Source organism: Chironomus tepperi, unplaced genomic scaffold (genome assembly GCF_022539635.2).
Source record: "Chironomus tepperi strain 1889 unplaced genomic scaffold, CSIRO-AGI_Ctep_v1 contig_445, whole genome shotgun sequence".
NCBI lineage: Eukaryota > Metazoa > Arthropoda > Insecta > Diptera > Chironomidae > Chironomus > Chironomus tepperi.
Window position 1 is genome coordinate 7,768,441 of NW_027226567.1, and position 18,339 is coordinate 7,786,779.

Consider the following 18,339-nt stretch of genomic DNA (forward strand, 5'->3'; position numbering starts at 1 on the left):
AGGAAAAATAAATGATATAACAGAATGAACATTGTAAACATTTATACATAAAAAAAACAGCAGTTCTCCTTTCAGACTGGAATAATCTACAAATATTAACAACAACTAACAAAAAATAAATTCTAAGAGAGAATGAGAGACAATGGAATGAATTTGGAGGATGAATTGGAAAAATTGTGAGAGAATTTATGGAAATGGAAGTGAATGTATGAATGAAATTGGGAAAGCAAACATAAAAAATTATAAAAAAATATGAGAATGAGAATGCACGAAATTCCTGCTTGAAATATCGAGCACACAGCGATGAGGTAATTATAGAGTAAATGTAAACATTTATATAATTAATTTCTTTACGAATAAAAAAGATAAATAGTGGAGGAAGTTACTGAGGAAGGTTAATTAAATTTCACATTCGCTACTTATTTTTTGTTTTTTTTTTTCGGTAAGTAGGTAATCAAATATGTGAGTGGATCATTTGTTTTTTCAGATTCTCTAGTTTTTCTATTTTTGATTTATAGCTGTTGAATTTAGATGAATTTTCTTCATTATCGCTGAATTTGTCGATGATAAAATTAATCTGGGAACTTTTCAAGATTGCAGCTTTTGATTATGATTTGCGACGTCCCTAAATAGGACTGAATTCTCTAAGAAAGATTCTCCTAATTTTTTAACAAATTTTGAAATTGAACAGATTTATGAAAAATTAATAAAAATGAGACAATGAGAATATTCTTATGACCTTAGTCGTTGAAAATGAAATGCAAGGTCATTCAATATCATAAATGAGATAAAAGCTGAACTAATTGTGCTAATACGCTGATTGTTTTCAGGAAGATTGTGAACTATATTTTTGAGTTTTCCACAAAAACCCTTGTGACTTCAGCCCTTGAAACTTTTTTAGTATTTATGCAAAAATTTAAATTGTTTAATATCTCAATAAATTATGAAAAAATTCACAAGAAACTGTTGAGCTTTTAATTTTTTTTTCTAATCAATAAAGGAACAGCAGAGATGAATTTCATGAAATATAAAAATATTGATCCTGACTTAAAGTGAACCTAGGTTTTTTTTTTTTATTGATTCCATATTAAATATTTTAGCTTATAACTATGTAATATTGTTTTAACATTTTGATTTCGAAAATATTATTAGGTTCATGAATGAATGAATTTAATTCTGGTATCTCATCATAACTTCTTGGTTAGTTTGTTAAGGTCAATAAAAGTTTTGTCATGAACATGTTTTATTTATCATTTTGTTAGTTTCAGAGATGTAAGGTAGAACAGAAATTTCATCCTGGTAAAATTTGATAAACAGTTACTTCACAAAGCATAAATAACAAGAAAATGATAAAAGCAGTAAATTAGTTCTATCATTTAATACACAGATCCTTAACAATGAATTTAAAACCAATAATATAAATTATGAAGAAAGCAAAAGCTGCAAGTTTTTTTCTCTTTTCAGAACTTTTAAAAGATAATAAAAATTTACTGAATTTTCTTCTTAAAAACTAATTCCACTAAGCTAACTCCACTAACCATTAGCTTTTTCTGTAAAGCTCTGCTAAAAAAAAATAACCATAAAATTTTCCAATTAAAAAAATGTTCATGTGGAGAAAAACATAACATGAATAATATTTATGAAAAACAAAAATGGTATACAGGTAATCAAGGTGAGGCAAGGAATCTTTCATAGGGTGCAACTGTGACATGCAAGAAAGAATATGAAAAGCTCCAGTTTTTTTCTCTGATTGGAAAGTTCAAACACATGCAAAAGAATTTTCCAAACTTGATAATGAGAAAGAGAGATAGGAAATGAAAATTAATGAGAGATCGATGAGAGTGAAAGAGAGTGAGTGTGTGTAGAAAGCTGGCAAGAGAGAGAAAAGAGCAAAAGAGCTTTTTTTTACATGGATAGAAATAAATTTTAAGAATGAAAGTTTCATAATGTGCGAATGTATTTGTAACAATGTAAAAACTTTACTTCACTTCACATTTGTGTATGATACACATTGACATATTAATTGCACCAACACAAATGCAGCGAACACCACGAAATAGTCTAGTTATTTTATTTGATATCAGGTGACTTTAGCTTTTAACATGCACAGCCTGCTTTCCTACAATTTTTTTCTATGTTGTTTTTTGCCAGTAAAAAAACAAAAAATCATCAGCCACATAAATTCCTAAAATAGCTTTCTCTTTCTCTTTAGCTTCTTGTCCTTTACTGTATTTGTACATTTCTATTCTATTTTATTTTACTATTTTCGATTTGTCGGCAAATGAATGCTTGCTGTGTATTTCATGCAGGGTTGGCTAAGTTCCGCTGTCAACAGCTTATCGAATCTGAGAATCGAATAATCCAGTTGAGGGCTAGAAAATTCACTCTAGATGAATGTTTTCTTAATAGCTTATAGGATTTGCGTACTAACTGTCGGTATACTTGTCAGTAGCTGTCAACAGCTGTTCTTCAAGCTATTTTTACGAATAATCTCAATAAGTCAAAGCACATAAATTTGTTCCAACCCCGATTTTATGCCTGTTGTGGGCGATGAAAATAGTTTTTTCGTCTTTATCAATACATACAACAGGAATGCCACCTTTAAGGAATTTTTCGGACATTGTTTTTACATCATCATCATTTGCATTCTTACGTCTATGCTTATTTTCCATTTTTACGTGCCATTCGATTTGAAATATCGCTGTCACCAAATTATTATTCTGAAAATATTTCTTTCTTTTTTTTTCACCGTTTCTGTTCCTTATTACGACAATGATGTTCTTATATAAGTATGGTATATACATTTTGGCATTACGTATTCTTCCTTTCTCTCTGTCTCTCTCACTCACTTACTTTCTCGTTTTTCACTTTGCTTTCTTTTTTTTTCGTTCCATTCTCGATTCAATGATGGTATGAAGGCAGTCATGATATATCATGATAGAGATTTTTTTTTTTTTCGCTATCTCCCTTGTCATTAAAATGGATATACAAACGTCTATATCTATACTAACAACTACATATAACATGGTTAACTAAACTAAAATAAACGTCTATACACATGCATGAACGGGGAAAAAAAATATGTAGACTCACTCATACCTTTCATTCAGTCATTAATGTACAGAAATGGGGGAGGGGAATATTAAGGGTGTCGTGAATACGTCACACGTAGAAAAAAAGTTGAGGAAGAAGAGTAACAGAAAAAAAATGATTTTTTGACATCAAGATCGCCAAAAAAAGGAAGGTAATTAAGTTCTTTTTTGGAGCATGACTAAAACGCAATTTATTCGGTGACTAAAAAAGATTGGTTATTAATAAAACACTTTTATTGCTGAAGGATGGAGCGTGTATTGATAAATGTATTTTTGAGCTTTGAGTGAACTTTTAAATTTTTTATGAAGTTTAGATGTTTTTTCGTATGAAAAATTAATAATTATGTTGCGGTATTTTTAGAGTTGAAATTTTTGCATTTGGCATTTCAAATATTTTAATTTTTGATTATTCATCAATATTAATTGAGTTATTTTAATAAAAATTGTTGTTTGGTTGATGTCAAAGGTTAATAGTCTAAAAATAATTTTGTCTTTGTTTCATTCAATTTTGAAATATCAAATGATTTTTAAGTTTTTACAGAAATTTTTCGATTTTTCTTAATTTTTTGAATTTGTTCCATCGTGTTTGAAATGTTTAATGAATTTTCAGAATTTTTTGAAAATATTCTTAATTTTCGTGACATTTTTCCATTGAAAACCAATATAAAATGTACAAAAATCAAGAAAAAAACGAAAAAGAAATCAAAATACTCCCACGTCCACTTATTATTCAACTCAAACAAAACATGATGCAACAAACACATTATTGCTCTCCACATAACCTTCAAGAAAAGAAACAAAATATACAAAATAAAGACCTTTTGCATCATCTTGAACTTCTAGAATTAGTTTGAATGTATTGACAACTTCATAATAGAAAAAAATGTAACTAAAAGTTATTTTTGGGATCCTAATAACACTGTCATATGATGACAAATGCTGACATTTTGCTCTCCGAAAAAAAGTCATGAAATGGGTTTTCTCATCAGTTTCGATACAGAATCTTTTTTTTTCACATTCTCAGAAATGAGTTTAAGAAGAAACGAATCTGCAGCTTGGACATGATAGAGATTATGCTAAAGTAGTCAAATGATCATGTCAGTTAAGGATGTGTTCAAAATTAAATTGACTTGATTTGCCAAAAATGAAATGAATTTTTAAGAAAATTGTGATTTGATTTTCAAATTTAACCTAATCCACACGTTTTTTAAAGCAATTTCAGTTCACAAATTGACTTCCTTTCTCTTATTTTTAAATTAAGTTAGTCTCAATAAAAATTTGGGCACGACGAAAAAATTGTCCGCATTTATTCTATTTAATTTTTTTCTCTCAAGAGAAGCTCTCACTCCCCACGAAATAGCGAGAACAAAAAAAATTCTTTTAGACTTAATATAAAAGCAAAAGCAGTAACATCGGTGGCGCAAAAAAAAAAATAACAAACAAAGACAGAAGAAGGAGATAGAAAATGTTTAACCTAGTTTCATTTATCATATTCCGAAAATTGTCATTTTCTGTGACATCGATGGTTATGATACGGTCAGGAAAAAGAGCCGAGAGAATTTTTTTTTTTTTTTTTCGTTTCTTTTATCGTTGGCTTACGTCCTACGGTCGTCTTTCTCCATTTCGTGTACTTTGCATAAATTTCATGTCATTCATGAGTCACAGAGAGACCCGTGGACATTAAAACTAAACGATTAAAATCAATTCTTTTTTTTTTGTTCTGTTGGGAAGGAAAAACATTTTGTTGGCACCAAACATCGAGCAGTGTTTTCTCATATTTATATTATGGATAGGTATATGCTCCGTTTTTTTCTATCTAACATCATTGCATTCTCATGCAATCGTCCAGAAATTTATTTATGGAAATATGCTTTGCTTGACTTTGCATGAAATTATTTTTGCTTCTTCAGTGCATTTTTTTTTATATTTATGTAAGGAAGTTTACTGTTTCAATAGGTTGACTGGATGGTATATAATGCTGATATATTCAGATATGGTGTCTGTGATTTTAGAAATAATTATTGTGCTTTGTAGCTGCAGTTTTTAGCTTTTGGATTTGGTTACGTCGTGCTGTAAATCAATAAATTTACTTCCCTAGTGAAAGAAGTCAGCCATTTTGCAAAATTGTAAATTTTATGTAACCGTTGAATTACTTTACATATAATTTGAGCTCAACTATGTAAATTTGTTAACTGATCGTCATACGACTCCAAATCACTAATGATCTGCTAAGTTGAACCTCCAAATCCTCCCGCAGACAGCATAATCAAGTAAAATGCTTCCTCGAAACAAATTCCACCTGTCAATTTACACTAGCTTTCTTGCAGCTTTACCATGTTTAAACGTATTCATCATCGTCGTCATCATCATATGAGCTTACATGTACATGTGCATGTAAAACCCCTTTTTCTACATTAATTTATCTTCATTTATTACCACTTTTCTACACCGCTCTTTTCAAGTACTAAACAACTCGTTAAAGTCTCAGAATCTCTTTTCGCTTTTTTATTTTTTATTTTTGAAAAATTGTTTCTTTCAAACACAAAAAACAGTTGTAACTTTTTTTAACTCATTCAACAACATCGTTTATTCCCCAGTGTGAAATGAGTTCCACCTTCCGAAATAAAAAAAAGTAAAACATTTGAAATTCAGACAATTTGTGAGGAAATAAGATGTATGTACGGATGCATGTATTTTCAATTGAACGGCCTCAAAAGGATAGACGCGAGGCTTAAAATTAATCGTAACATTTGAATGCTCTGGAACCATGTTGGTTTATGCAATCCATTTATTTTATTTTTTTTCTTTTACTCTGTCATCTGACCCAGCAAGAAAGTTTAGATAGTTAATGGGGTGCGTAAATGGGGTGGTCTGTGAGTAATATGAAAGAAAAGTATGGCTATTTTTTTTTTTTGAAACTAATGTTTAAGTAATTTTATTTCTCAGAAGGATGTTGGAATGGAATTGAAAAGTAAGACATTTTTTAAATTAATTTAAAAGGGGTTATTCACTTATTACGTAACGTCTTATGGGAGAAGGGTAGGGTTGAGATTTTGTAACTTAAGAGAAGGGATGGAAGGCCAAAAATCGATTTTTTGCGTTACATAACAAACGAACGGTCCTTAAAGGTGAACAAATTGATTTAAAAGCTTTAACAACTTTAAAGAAGTCCTTTAAAGATTCCTAAATTTTTTAAATAGATTTTTGGGATACGAGACGTCTCCAGATCCTCAAATTCTAAACATTTAAAGTGAATGACCGTTATTACGTCTCATAAATACTTAAACGATTATTACCCTTGTCATTTTCTCATAAAAACACTTTCCAGATTCAAAAAAAAATTCCTCAAATCTCAAAACTTTTCGTCATCAAAATGCCAAAGAATTTCTATATTCAGTCATAAAAAAGTCATTCGACTTTGTATATAGAAAAAAAAAATATATACATTCCATTCTACTATGATTATCCAATTTATAACAAATAAAACTGAAAATCGATTGGTCATACTTCTAGCTTTTGTGACTAAGTCACATTGAATGAAAATATTTATTAACAAATTGACCATTATCGACGTTATTATTGTTGCTGTTATTGAGAAATTTCTCCTCCCTTCTTTTGGAAAATTTCTCGCCTAATAATTCTTTTGACAGGCAATAGGTACTTTAAGCAAGCTAAGCATATAGCAGGGATATAAATAGAAAAAACATGAAAATAAATAAAAATTTATCGCTCAATTTACTTATGATCAATATCAACTTATCAATAAATTATCGTAGATTTTTTTAACGTATTATGAAATTAAGTAATTCAAAAAATTCATTAGTAAGGCAGGATCTCATCACTGGGCTTATGAAAAAAAGACCAAAATATAAATGAACTCTTGGATAAAACTTCTGTTCTTTTCTTTACAAGAAAATAAAAATGATGATGATGATGATAAAATGAATTCATCTGGGTCCATCAATGAATGGTGATGAATGAGGCAATGTACATGATGTACTTTCGGGTGGGAAGCTACCATGCTCAAACGATTGTATATTATTATAGCTTCTTTTTTCTGGGGCATGTTTTTGTGGTACAGATGTTTTCATGTATTAGCTTTGTTCGGGTGAATGCTGACATGTTTTAGCATCAATAGATGGAAAAAGTGTGACATGAATGCTCAACATTAATTGTTAAAATAATCAATCGGGTGTTGAAAATAAGTCAGTAAAATGTGTAAGCTTTAAAAAATGCGGTTTAATCACTAAGGAGCTGCAAACTTGTATTTTTGTGCTCTAGGTAGCAAATTGAGTTACATATGAAGCTGTCGGGTTTGTCTAACCAAAAAACAGAACGAGATTGTTGCTCGTTTGATAGCGACAGCACAAAAAAAATGTATATCGGTTATATTGTTGTCTCAATAATAGAAATAAATGTACAAAAATTCGGTACATAGTAAGACATTTGAAATTTCAAGTTTGTTTGCATGTACATTTGTATATCCGTTCATACACAAAAAAAATGTATGTATTTTATTTAAAGTGAAAAACAACGATGACAGAAATCGTGAACATTGAAATGATCATCAATTTATTTCAATCAAGTGACAGTATAAAAAGAGGAATTGCCAGAATAAGTGACAAGAAAATGAGTGTAAGATGAAGGGCACAAAAATTTGCTTGTTTAATCATTTAATTACAAATGTATAGCCATAAATTCATTGCTAGTTTGAATTGAAATATTAGTTTGGTGTCCATTATGTTCATTTATTAAATGAATTTGCGGGGTTAGTGAGACGGTGCCCTAATGGTCATCATCATTTCACATGAAAATTAATGTAGCGCATTTGTAATCTAATTTGCGGACACATATATATGTGACTTTTATACACATACTTATGTATGCATATAGTGTGGATTTAAATGGATGGAAAGGTCATTGTTAGAGGGTGCGAAAGGCGCAAGCCATGTGACATTATAATTTATTAGCTCATCTGTCCTGCAATCGATCAAATATGGAGTTAATCCAATGGTGGCGGATAGAAAAGTCAACGTTACAAAAAATAATTTTTTGAAAAGAAACTTGTTACAAATTTACATCAAAAATTTTTGATTTTAAAATATTTTTGACCGTTATTTTGAAGATAAATAAATTCAGTTATTTAGTGAGACAAATTCATATCTTTTATGAATTTTACGACAGTGACGACTAAATAAACAGTGTGAATTTCGATTGCAACTATTACAATTGGAAAAACAGCATTAATTTAATATTTTCATTTAATTAAAAAACGGTTTTTAAAAATTCAAATATTTTGTTCTATAAAATTAGTACTTGAGTTCTACGTTTGTTCTAAGTATAAGGCCCTTAGTTCTAAGTATAAGGCCCTAAAATTTTCTCTCCGCCACCATTGGGAGTTAATGAAACTACTTTCGCTTATACACAGTTATAAAACATTAGACTACCTTTATTGTTACTTCCTATTTCGATTCATCACATATTGGAAATATTAGTTAAATTACAAACTTTTAATAGCCCAGTCTGTCTACCTTACGCTATTACGGATACAATTGACATTCCCAGAAATATATTCTCTTCTCCACTTTAATTCAACACACATAAACCGACATATGTATGTACACAATCGAGTACACATTGGCTTAATGACATTATACACTGTATACCCACGATATACCGCTGGTGCACATTATAATTATGCATTCATTTAGATATATATCTCGACTTGCCCTTAAAACATCATCCACACTCATTTGTGATTGCAGATTGCTTCGCTTGCTCAATTACATATAAATTTTTTAATATCATAACAACAACAAACAGTTGCAAAATGAGCGGAGAGGGAAATAGGACGAACGTAAAACGCAGTTTATAAATCAATTTTCAGATATGTCAATAAAAAGCGAAATTGAGCGTTGTTTTATGTATGAGAAAAAGAAATTTATATATACAGTATGAAAATTTTATGAAATGAGAGTGAGAAAAGGGCACTCGATCACGAGATTGAATTATAATTAGTACTAAACACCAACAACTATAAATGTGTGAAACAAAAGAGCAGGAAATCTCAATATGCTCTCTTCCAATTGGTTTTGCATTTTTATCTCATATAAAAAGCTTTTTTAATTGACAATTTTCCTGATAATATATTCAATTACTATGTGCAGTAAGCTTTTGAGCTCTTTTACTGGTATTTTAGATAAAATGTGGTTTTTATTTTGATTTTGTCTCATGAATCTTTATTCTTTATATATTTTTTTATTTGTGGATTTACTGATTACTATTCCAGAATCCAGACTAACTTTTCCGGCCACATCTGTGTCATATGAATATCAATGAAAATTGCAATCATGGACATGCGTTTATATCCTGTTTTTATTCAAGTGAATCTTCCCTACTTATTGTATATAAGCATAAATTAAGCTCTTAACAAACAGTTTTTTTTTGTCCTCATCTTGCCTGCTTTTCATAAAAATCTTTTTTTTTTCCTTCTTTTTGTGCATGCAAATCAGGAAAATACGAAGCGATATGATTCAATTGCGCAAATAAAATTTGTCATTCATATATTTTTTATTACTCCTTTCTGCAATTTATGAGGAAGAATAAATATATATATTTTTTGTATATAAATTATTGATATATTTTGTATAAGATTGCGACAGATATGGGCGTTCAGATGTGCGAAGAAAATGATATTGTTTGCTATTATTTTGTTATGCGATAGGGAAGAAAATAATTTTTTTTTTGTATATAGAATTTTTTTCCGCTTCATTTTCATGTCGCCTTGGCAGAATTTAGTGTGCTTTGTTGTTAAGTCTTGTTGATTCCAAAAGAAAACAAAAAAGTTTTTTTTTGTGTTTGTCTAAACAAATTCAATTTAAGTAGTTTTAATTCCAATTTTCACCATTAATTGACTAATATTGGACTAAAATTTTCATAAGTCTGCTGTTTGCAAATGATTTGTCTTGCTAAAGAGCTCCTTAAGTAAAGTTTTAAATGAAAAAAGTATACAGCTCATTGGGGAGGAAGTATACCTTTGATAATCGTTTATCATTTTTAATGGCGACACTCCATTAGTATTTCTTATAAGAATCTAGATAAACTTTTTTCTTCTATTTGATTTCTTTATATTTAAAGATTAGATAAAATTTGAATAGTTGCAAGGTATCGGAATTTATGACTGTAAATAGGAGAAAATCCTTTGTTACGCATCTAAATTTTCAAAATTTACCAATGGGGTCGTTCATCAGTTACAGATGCGTTTGGTTTTGAAAAGATAAAGCTCAAAAGGTCGAAATTGTTGGAAATGTCTTGAAAATATTGAAAATTAAGATTAAAATTCAAAATTCTTAACAACTGTCATTTAAGAACAACTCCTAATCTGATAAAGTTGCAAATAAATCCTACTTATAAAAATAACTGTGAATTCTTTCGCAACATTCATCGATTTTCATTCTAATAATTCAATTTGATCCGCTTTGACCAAAAATATTGCCAATGTGACCTCAAAATAACATTAATATTCTCATGAGGGTTGACTTTCTGTATCCCTAAATATTTTCGAAATATATAAAACTTATTGACAGAACACTGAATCAATGAGTTTATGACACATTGGAATTTTCGGACAGATTAGTCACTCATTCTTGCCTGGTAAATAATTGTAGTATAATCACATGATATCAGGTTAATGGACCCTAACAAGTGTCAAACAACACAACTTATAATGTGACTTCAAACCATTCATTTTTAAATAATATTATTAAGTGCTTTTACAGGTTTTTAATTTTTAATTGACATGTCATGATAACATTAATAATATCACTCAATAATCTTCATTATAAACAGACATGTGCACATAATGATAATATTACAATAATTTTCTTCATTAATTAATTAATTTTATTCACTTAAAATTTTGCAAACATCATTGCCTTTGACACGAAAGAGGCAGACACCTACAGATGTTTAAATTCACAAGCTTCTTTATACAGTTTGTCTGGAAATTGTATAGGCAATTAAACTAGCGAGAGAGAATAGAATATTTTGTTAAATATTACGTCATTCTCAGCTCTCGTATGAAATATTTCATCCTCATCTCAAAAAAATATATTTAATAAATTCAATTATTGTATAATATTTTAACCTACTATAAAGGTCGATATTTAAGTCATTTAAATTGAAATTAATTGTTTTCACACCAGGATAAAAAAATCATCGTAAATATCAGGAAAAAATTCTCATTTTCTCCTTAATTTCATTTTAAATGCCAAAAAGGCCTTTAACGCCCTTTCGATTATGCCATAATGTCAGGATTTACATAACAAGATGAAGCTCAACACCCACACATACACCAAAACACATAAATTATAAATGAAAGATCAAATGTTTTTGAAAAATTGTTTTAAGATGGATTTGAATGGCAGTTATGTTCGGAAGGCTTTCGATGGACATAATTTTCAAAAATATTTAACCCGACTGACATGTGACGTCATAATGGTTAAATCAAAATAGCGTCAGGAAAGCATATTTTGTCACTGATTCACCCAGGCAATAAGAATTTACCTTGATGAGCTTTTTCCATTGCCTGGGCTTTCATCGACTAAAGTCTACTTATAAAAGTAAAGAAAGGATTAAAAGTCTTAAGCTAAAAACTTTTCCCAGCAAGCCCATCTACTGCCAGCATAATCATCATCATCATCATCATTGATAGAAATTATTGAATAATTATCGGCCTTATTTTTTTTCTGAATATATAATATACGTATATAAGTAGGGATTTCAATCCCGGGACAAAATCTCAATCCCGGGATTACGGGATTTGAAAAACTGATCCCGGGATCCCGGGATCAATCCCGGGATTGGATAATGAAAAAAAGTATTCTTTTCATATTGATAAATGAAGAAAAATAACACGTTTCTGGTCAAATTCCAGTACAAATGTAATACTAAATGTTTTATTAGAAATTTTAGGGCTCAATGAACAATTTCAAGCAAACAAAAATGTGGTAAAAGTACTAGTAAACGACAAGTTTACGCGAAGAATTTCTCAAAATCCCGATCTCGATAGATTTTCGGGATGGGGATTAGAATTTTCGAGATTACGGGATTTTTCGGGATTCTCCGGGAAATCCCGATAGCAAGAAAGCATAAACAACATTGTGATCACAATCACTACCAAAATTTTTAGTTATAATAGTCGTTAAAATGAATTTGGTTAAGCTTTTGGAATCTTTAGTTTTGCTTTAACAAAATTTTAAGAAATTTAATGCAAATATATTTAATTTCTGGTATTTCAAAATATTAATAATTTAATATGAATATTTAAAGAAATTTTCAATCTACAACTTCTAAAATTATGGTTGAAATTATTAAATCAGTTATGAAGTGACATACTACATGATTTTTAAACGTGTTATTTTTAATTTTTTTAAAATTTAAGACTTCAAAGTTAAAGTTTTTGTATCAATATGAAATGAATTCTCAATCCCGTAATCCCGGGATTGAAGCTTCACCAATCCCGGGATTGCGGGACCGGAAAAACGTCCGGGATCCCGGGATCCCGGGATGCGGGATCCCGGGATTGAAACCCCTATAATATAAGCAAAAAACATCCTTCAATGTTAAATGTCATGTTGTGATACTTGAGAACTGAAAGATGTGAACAAGAAGATTGTGAATATGAGGGTGGTAGCTATTATAAATCAATTAGTATGAGCTATTTATGCATGTTTATTTTGTATTTGCACTTTTTCTCTGTTCCTAATATGACGTAATTTTGATGACATAATGATTATCGTCAATGAATCTTGATGCCAAAAAATTTCTTTTTTTTTCTGTTTTGTTTTTTCCTCAATTTTATTTACGATTGAATGTCATGGTTAGGGGATAGAACTTCTTATTCTTAAGCTTTTTTATGAATGATGATTGCTTTTTTGCCTTAAAAATCATCATAACTCAAGAGTACCATCCCCCTAAGACATTAAAACATACAACATAATTATGGATATGTATTTATAATAAACATAACAGTATATAGGCAGAAAATTATTGAGACAATATCCATTTTACATGCGTAAACAAAGAAAATAAGAAGCAAATAAAAGAAAAAAAAAATTCTATAAAATTAAATTTATAGCCGTAAAAAATGCGAAAATAATTGCCTTAAAAATGTCCCAATGAATAGCTACGAATTTATGTGTGTTTAAGGCACTTTCGAGCCATAAGGCTCGTGAGCAACACAATGGGGGTATATTCACTTTTTCTTAAATTCCGTGAGGGTGGAAATATAAAGTAAAACAAAAATAATATAAAAGAGAAATGGGACGAGAAATATGTACAAATATACACCCACATATATACATGTAAGAAAATATATATACAGCAAGTCTTGTGGAACAAATATTTATTCAACTACTTAAAAGCACAAGAAAATGAAATAAAAAGAGGAAAGGCATCGACAAAGAAAGTTTTCTTCTGTTCTTTCCTTTTCTTTACTTTCGTTCTGTTCTTTTCTCGAATGGCAGAGTTGGTGGTTGGTTTAGGGACATTTAGGGTTATTTAGTATCTTGTATGTCTTATGTAACAAAGCCCTAGGGATTTCAAATGACTAGATCTGATTAAGTGACTTGATAGGCGTACTCAGGGAGGGGGAGGGAGCTTATTTGAGGAGCTCGAGCTTTTTTCAAACTTAATTTCAAAATTTTCAATATTTCAAAATTGTAGGCCTGCACACAAAAAACTCAGGGTTGCAGCCTAGAACAGCCTAAAATTGTGGGTATGCGCATCTAAAATACACGAAATGCAAGCATACGGTTCTTAGTCAAACCCTATTTAATTTTTAAAATCTTGAAAAACTTCAAATTAAATTCTTTGAGCCCACTGTTTGGCTGCGCACCTGTTCAGAGCTATTCATAAACCAACTCTGCCATGGAGTGAAATAAATGATCGAATAAAAGATATAATAAGAAAGAAAGAAAAGGAAATAAACAATAAGAAGACAAAAATAAAGGAATAAAAAGATTGAGAATAAAAAGTCCTTACCTATTTTGAAGATAAGCGTTACAATATGCACCTGGTCCAGAAACTCTTCTTTGGTGAAAATTTTTAAAAGGCATTTTAGAAAATAGAAATTATAGTAACAATAATATAAATCCACTGCTTGATGATGCTTTGTTGTTATTATTATTTATGCTATTTTGCTGTTATTTTTATCCTTTCTTAATGCGCTGCTCGGTAATTTTATGTAATTTTGCCCTTAATTTATGCGATTATATTTATATTATTTGCTTCTTAATGAACTGTTTGTTAAATTCCTTTTTTTTTTATTATTTGCTTTATACACTTATGCTGCGTCTAATTGCTGATACATATCAATTATTACATAAAGATTTTTACAAAGTGATACATGATGACTTTTTTGCTTCATTTTTTTCCTTTCAACATTCGCTTCATTGTTCATGAAGATTTTTTTTTTTATTTTTTTATGTGTTTATTCTGTTGCTTATTTGTCAAATAATATAGAATGTAATGTATTTAGTAAAAGGACACTATACACTTGTTGTTTTGTTGAGATAGAAATGAAAATATAAAATTTTATGAGTTGATGTGTATTAAAATAAGCTGTTATAAGAGTTAATTTTTTGAGAGTATAGCAAATCTGTTTTAATGGGATGCTTTTAATTTTGCCAAGGGTGTAATTTCTCTTATTGTCTTTTTGTGCTATTTAATATCACTAAATTTTATGTATCCAATATCAACTATAATTTAAAATGATTAACTTTTCGGAGAATGAGGATTAGTAAGGATTATGAATTGTAATTTGGGGGTCATTAAAATGGAATGGGGAAATCCCTTTGCTTTTTTATGAGAAATTAATGTGATTTTAACATTGGTTTAAGGTCAGGGAATTTTTCAAGGAATATTTTGAGAAGTGATTCTTGCTGTGAAGCAAGGAATTCTTGAGATTTAAAGGAAAACTCTTGCCAATTCTTCTATTTTTCATACTAAATAGACTACAAAGAATGTTAAAGCTTCATTTATTATCTCAGACAAACTCACAATTTAAAGGATTGTAAACTCATGCAAATCTTAAATTTATCATCAAAAGCATTATTGGAAGGCTCAAAAGCTCCTTGTTTTTTCAGAATATTTTCTATAACTATTTATGAAAATATAAACCCAATATTTTAATCTGAGCTTTCAATATTATTGCAGCCTAGCATAAAAAAAACAAAATCAGAGAAATTTCAACACAATGCACTCATAAAAATACGCTTAGAAATTCATACAAGCTTTTTTTGCATTTTGAAATTCAATTTAAATATTTTATTACTATATTGTGATCTCAATAATATTCATAAATGTTTATTATGGTAAATTATTCCCGAAAAAAAGTAGGCGAAAAATCATTTACAGCACATGTAATGCCAAATTGAATAAATTATTAATTTTCAATTGATTATGATTATAGATAATTGAATTTATAAAATAAGGGTTTGTTGAAATGCCATAATATTATGGACTGTTATTTTAATCCTATGTTGAATAAACAGGAAATTTACAGGTCAATTGAGACATTATGAAAATTTAATAAGCTTTCGTTGTTAGCTTTTTATTTATCATTAGCTTGTCAATAATTATAATTTTAGAGTACTTTTTGAATTTTAGGTCTAATTATAGGATTTACATACAAATAAAGGAAGCTTATACTAATTTTAAGAATATTTAAATAATTAAATTCATTTAAATATTCAGTAATTTAAATATTGCATGTATTCTTATGCTAATTATTTTCACAACAGTACTATTTTCAATTTTGATTGAATTTCGATGTAGCTGCAAACGACATAATCCATTAACACAAAATAATATCAAAATTAAATGGCTACTTTTGAACATGAAAAATGTCAAAAACATCTCATCAACTTCCATAAATATTCACATTATTGATTAATTAAAATCATTCATTTTTGAGTTTCAATTTAATACACAAAATATTATAAATACTAACTAGCATAATATTTCAATTACCCCCAAAAATTTCAATATATTGCATCAAAAGCATCCCATTATAATCTGTTATTTAACATCATTAAAATAAATGACTTGTAGTTTTTAAATATGAAGAAATGTAGAAAAAATTTGTAATTTTTTTGTTGTTTAGAAAAAAAAATATAGCAAAAATCAGTTTGTGCAGAGGAAAAGTTGATAGAAGAGAAGAAAAGTGTAGAACAAAGGACCATGCCATAATGCATAGAACAATGGTGTGTGGTAATAGTTTATAAGGAACCAGAAAAAAAGTATACATGTGGAGATGAATCTATGCGTGTGTAGGAGGAGGAGGAAGATGAAGATTTGAAATGGAGCAAAAAAGGTTCACATTTTGTTTATTGTAATTGACTTCAATAAATATGAATATGTTTCCTTCATCTTGATTTCTCATTCTATATATTCTCTATAAGTTGCTACATATAAATGAGCAAAGACTGAGACAATCAAAGAAGAAGGAAGAAGGAAGTAGAAAAGGCATTTTAAATGTCAAGAACATTCAAAGTAATAATTTTATTCCTTACATACACAAGACATACGGAATATGAAACATTCATAAACAGACACAAAAAAAAAAGTCATTCTTAAGGATGTATAAATAGCCAAGGCACTCTGAGTCACACTCACTCGTAAAATGAATTAAAAATTAAAAAAGAGATTTATATCAAGGATGTGGACCTTAAGGGGAGAATAGCCATTTTAAAAATTAAAACATTTTGATCACGTTACTGCAGCGTAGGGAAAGAGAATTTGGGGACAGGGGTGGGAGTGGTTGTGCTTAGACCCGCTGTTTGGACAAATTCTTTTGTTACCTATGTGTTAACACTCGAAAATAATCCAAAAACAACCTTACACATCCAAACATGATATCTTGAAGATACCATCAGATCTTAATATTATTTGATGAATAGCTCAAGGATTTCTGAAGAGATAAGATGTGAAGAATTCACAATAATATATTTTTGAGTGATAATGCCTTGTTTGGCATTACATCTAGTACCTATGAAATGTCATGCTCGACCATTAAAAAGAACAATGTATTAGTTAACTTCATAAAATATCATAAAGACCTTCCTCAATGTTAAAATAATAGAATTCTTTTTAATAAACTCATCAAAACTTTTGATCTGGCCAAAATAATAAAGCTTTCAACATTCTAAATTATTAAATTTATCTCTTGATTACTACAAATGTGGATTTCAATTTACACAGAAAACTTTCAAGTTTTTTTACACTTTTCTACATCAAAGTTCGAGAATGAAATGAACACCTGCAAACGAGACACCAATTTGCATTAAAAAATTCTCCTTCACACTTGAGTGATAAATAGAAAAGAAGAATGTCAAACTTTCCATCCATTCTCATTTTCATACACTTGAGAATCAGACAATAGTAGAAGTAAGAAGAAGATGGAAAAAATCGGAAAATTTATGTAAGCAACAAATGATATGTTCCATAGGAGTGAAAACTTTTCATCCTTCCTAATTTTCAAACATTTTCAGTGTTCAATTCAGACAGGCATAAGATGGAAGCAAAACATACATACACACATATAGTTCAGAAATAAAAAGTTTTTTTTTTTTCATCAAATGATGAAATTGTACAAAAGTGCTGTGTAAATTAGGGAGAAATGCCAACAGTAAAATAAGTTTTTTTTTCTCTGTTGTTCAACAACAATCTAATAGCAATTCCCTCACATTTATTCTCTCTCCTTTAGCCTTCTTCTTACTTTAAGTTCATCTTGAAAATGTATAAGAGGTACGAGGCAGTAGTGGAGGTAACAATTGGATGGAAACGATAACGAAAACTTTCATTCTTTTATTTTTTAGCGAAAAAAAAAATTCAAGAGGTAAGGGAAGTGTTGGGGATGTGATTGGTTTGTCCGGATATCGGGCTGACAGCATTAGTATAGAATTTGTAGGCTAGGATTTGATTCTAATAGTTTGTTTTGGGAGTATGAATCTGGAAGTATTCCTGAATACTAGAGTCGAGTCTACTTGAATTGACTTTTCTATTCAAAATCCAACTCGACTTGGCCCTCGGTTCAAGTTTTCAAAACTCTACAAAAAAAACGTCAATTTACATAAAATAATGCGCTCTATTAACTATCCTCATAAAATTTCAAATTCAAGACTTTTTTCTTGCTCTGCCAACAACGAGAGTGAGAATAAAATATATTTGAGATTTTTTTTGTTAC

General features: G+C 29.4%; 1 protein-coding gene across 7 annotated transcripts in view; it reads right to left on the reverse strand.

The window, feature by feature from the left end:
* The window catches only part of Ih (hyperpolarization activated cyclic nucleotide gated potassium channel Ih), a 100,900-nt gene extending 86,362 nt beyond the window's left edge, over nucleotides 1-14,538 (reverse strand). For all 7 annotated transcript variants that reach the window (XM_070650584.1, XM_070650581.1, XM_070650583.1 and 4 more), the window contains exon 1: nucleotides 14,136-14,538. In XM_070650584.1, the coding sequence (XP_070506685.1) occupies nucleotides 14,136-14,209 (74 nt within the window). In that variant the 5' untranslated portion in view covers nucleotides 14,210-14,538. The remainder of the gene's footprint in view (nucleotides 1-14,135) is intronic.
* Between the last annotated feature and the right edge of the window lie 3,801 nt (nucleotides 14,539-18,339).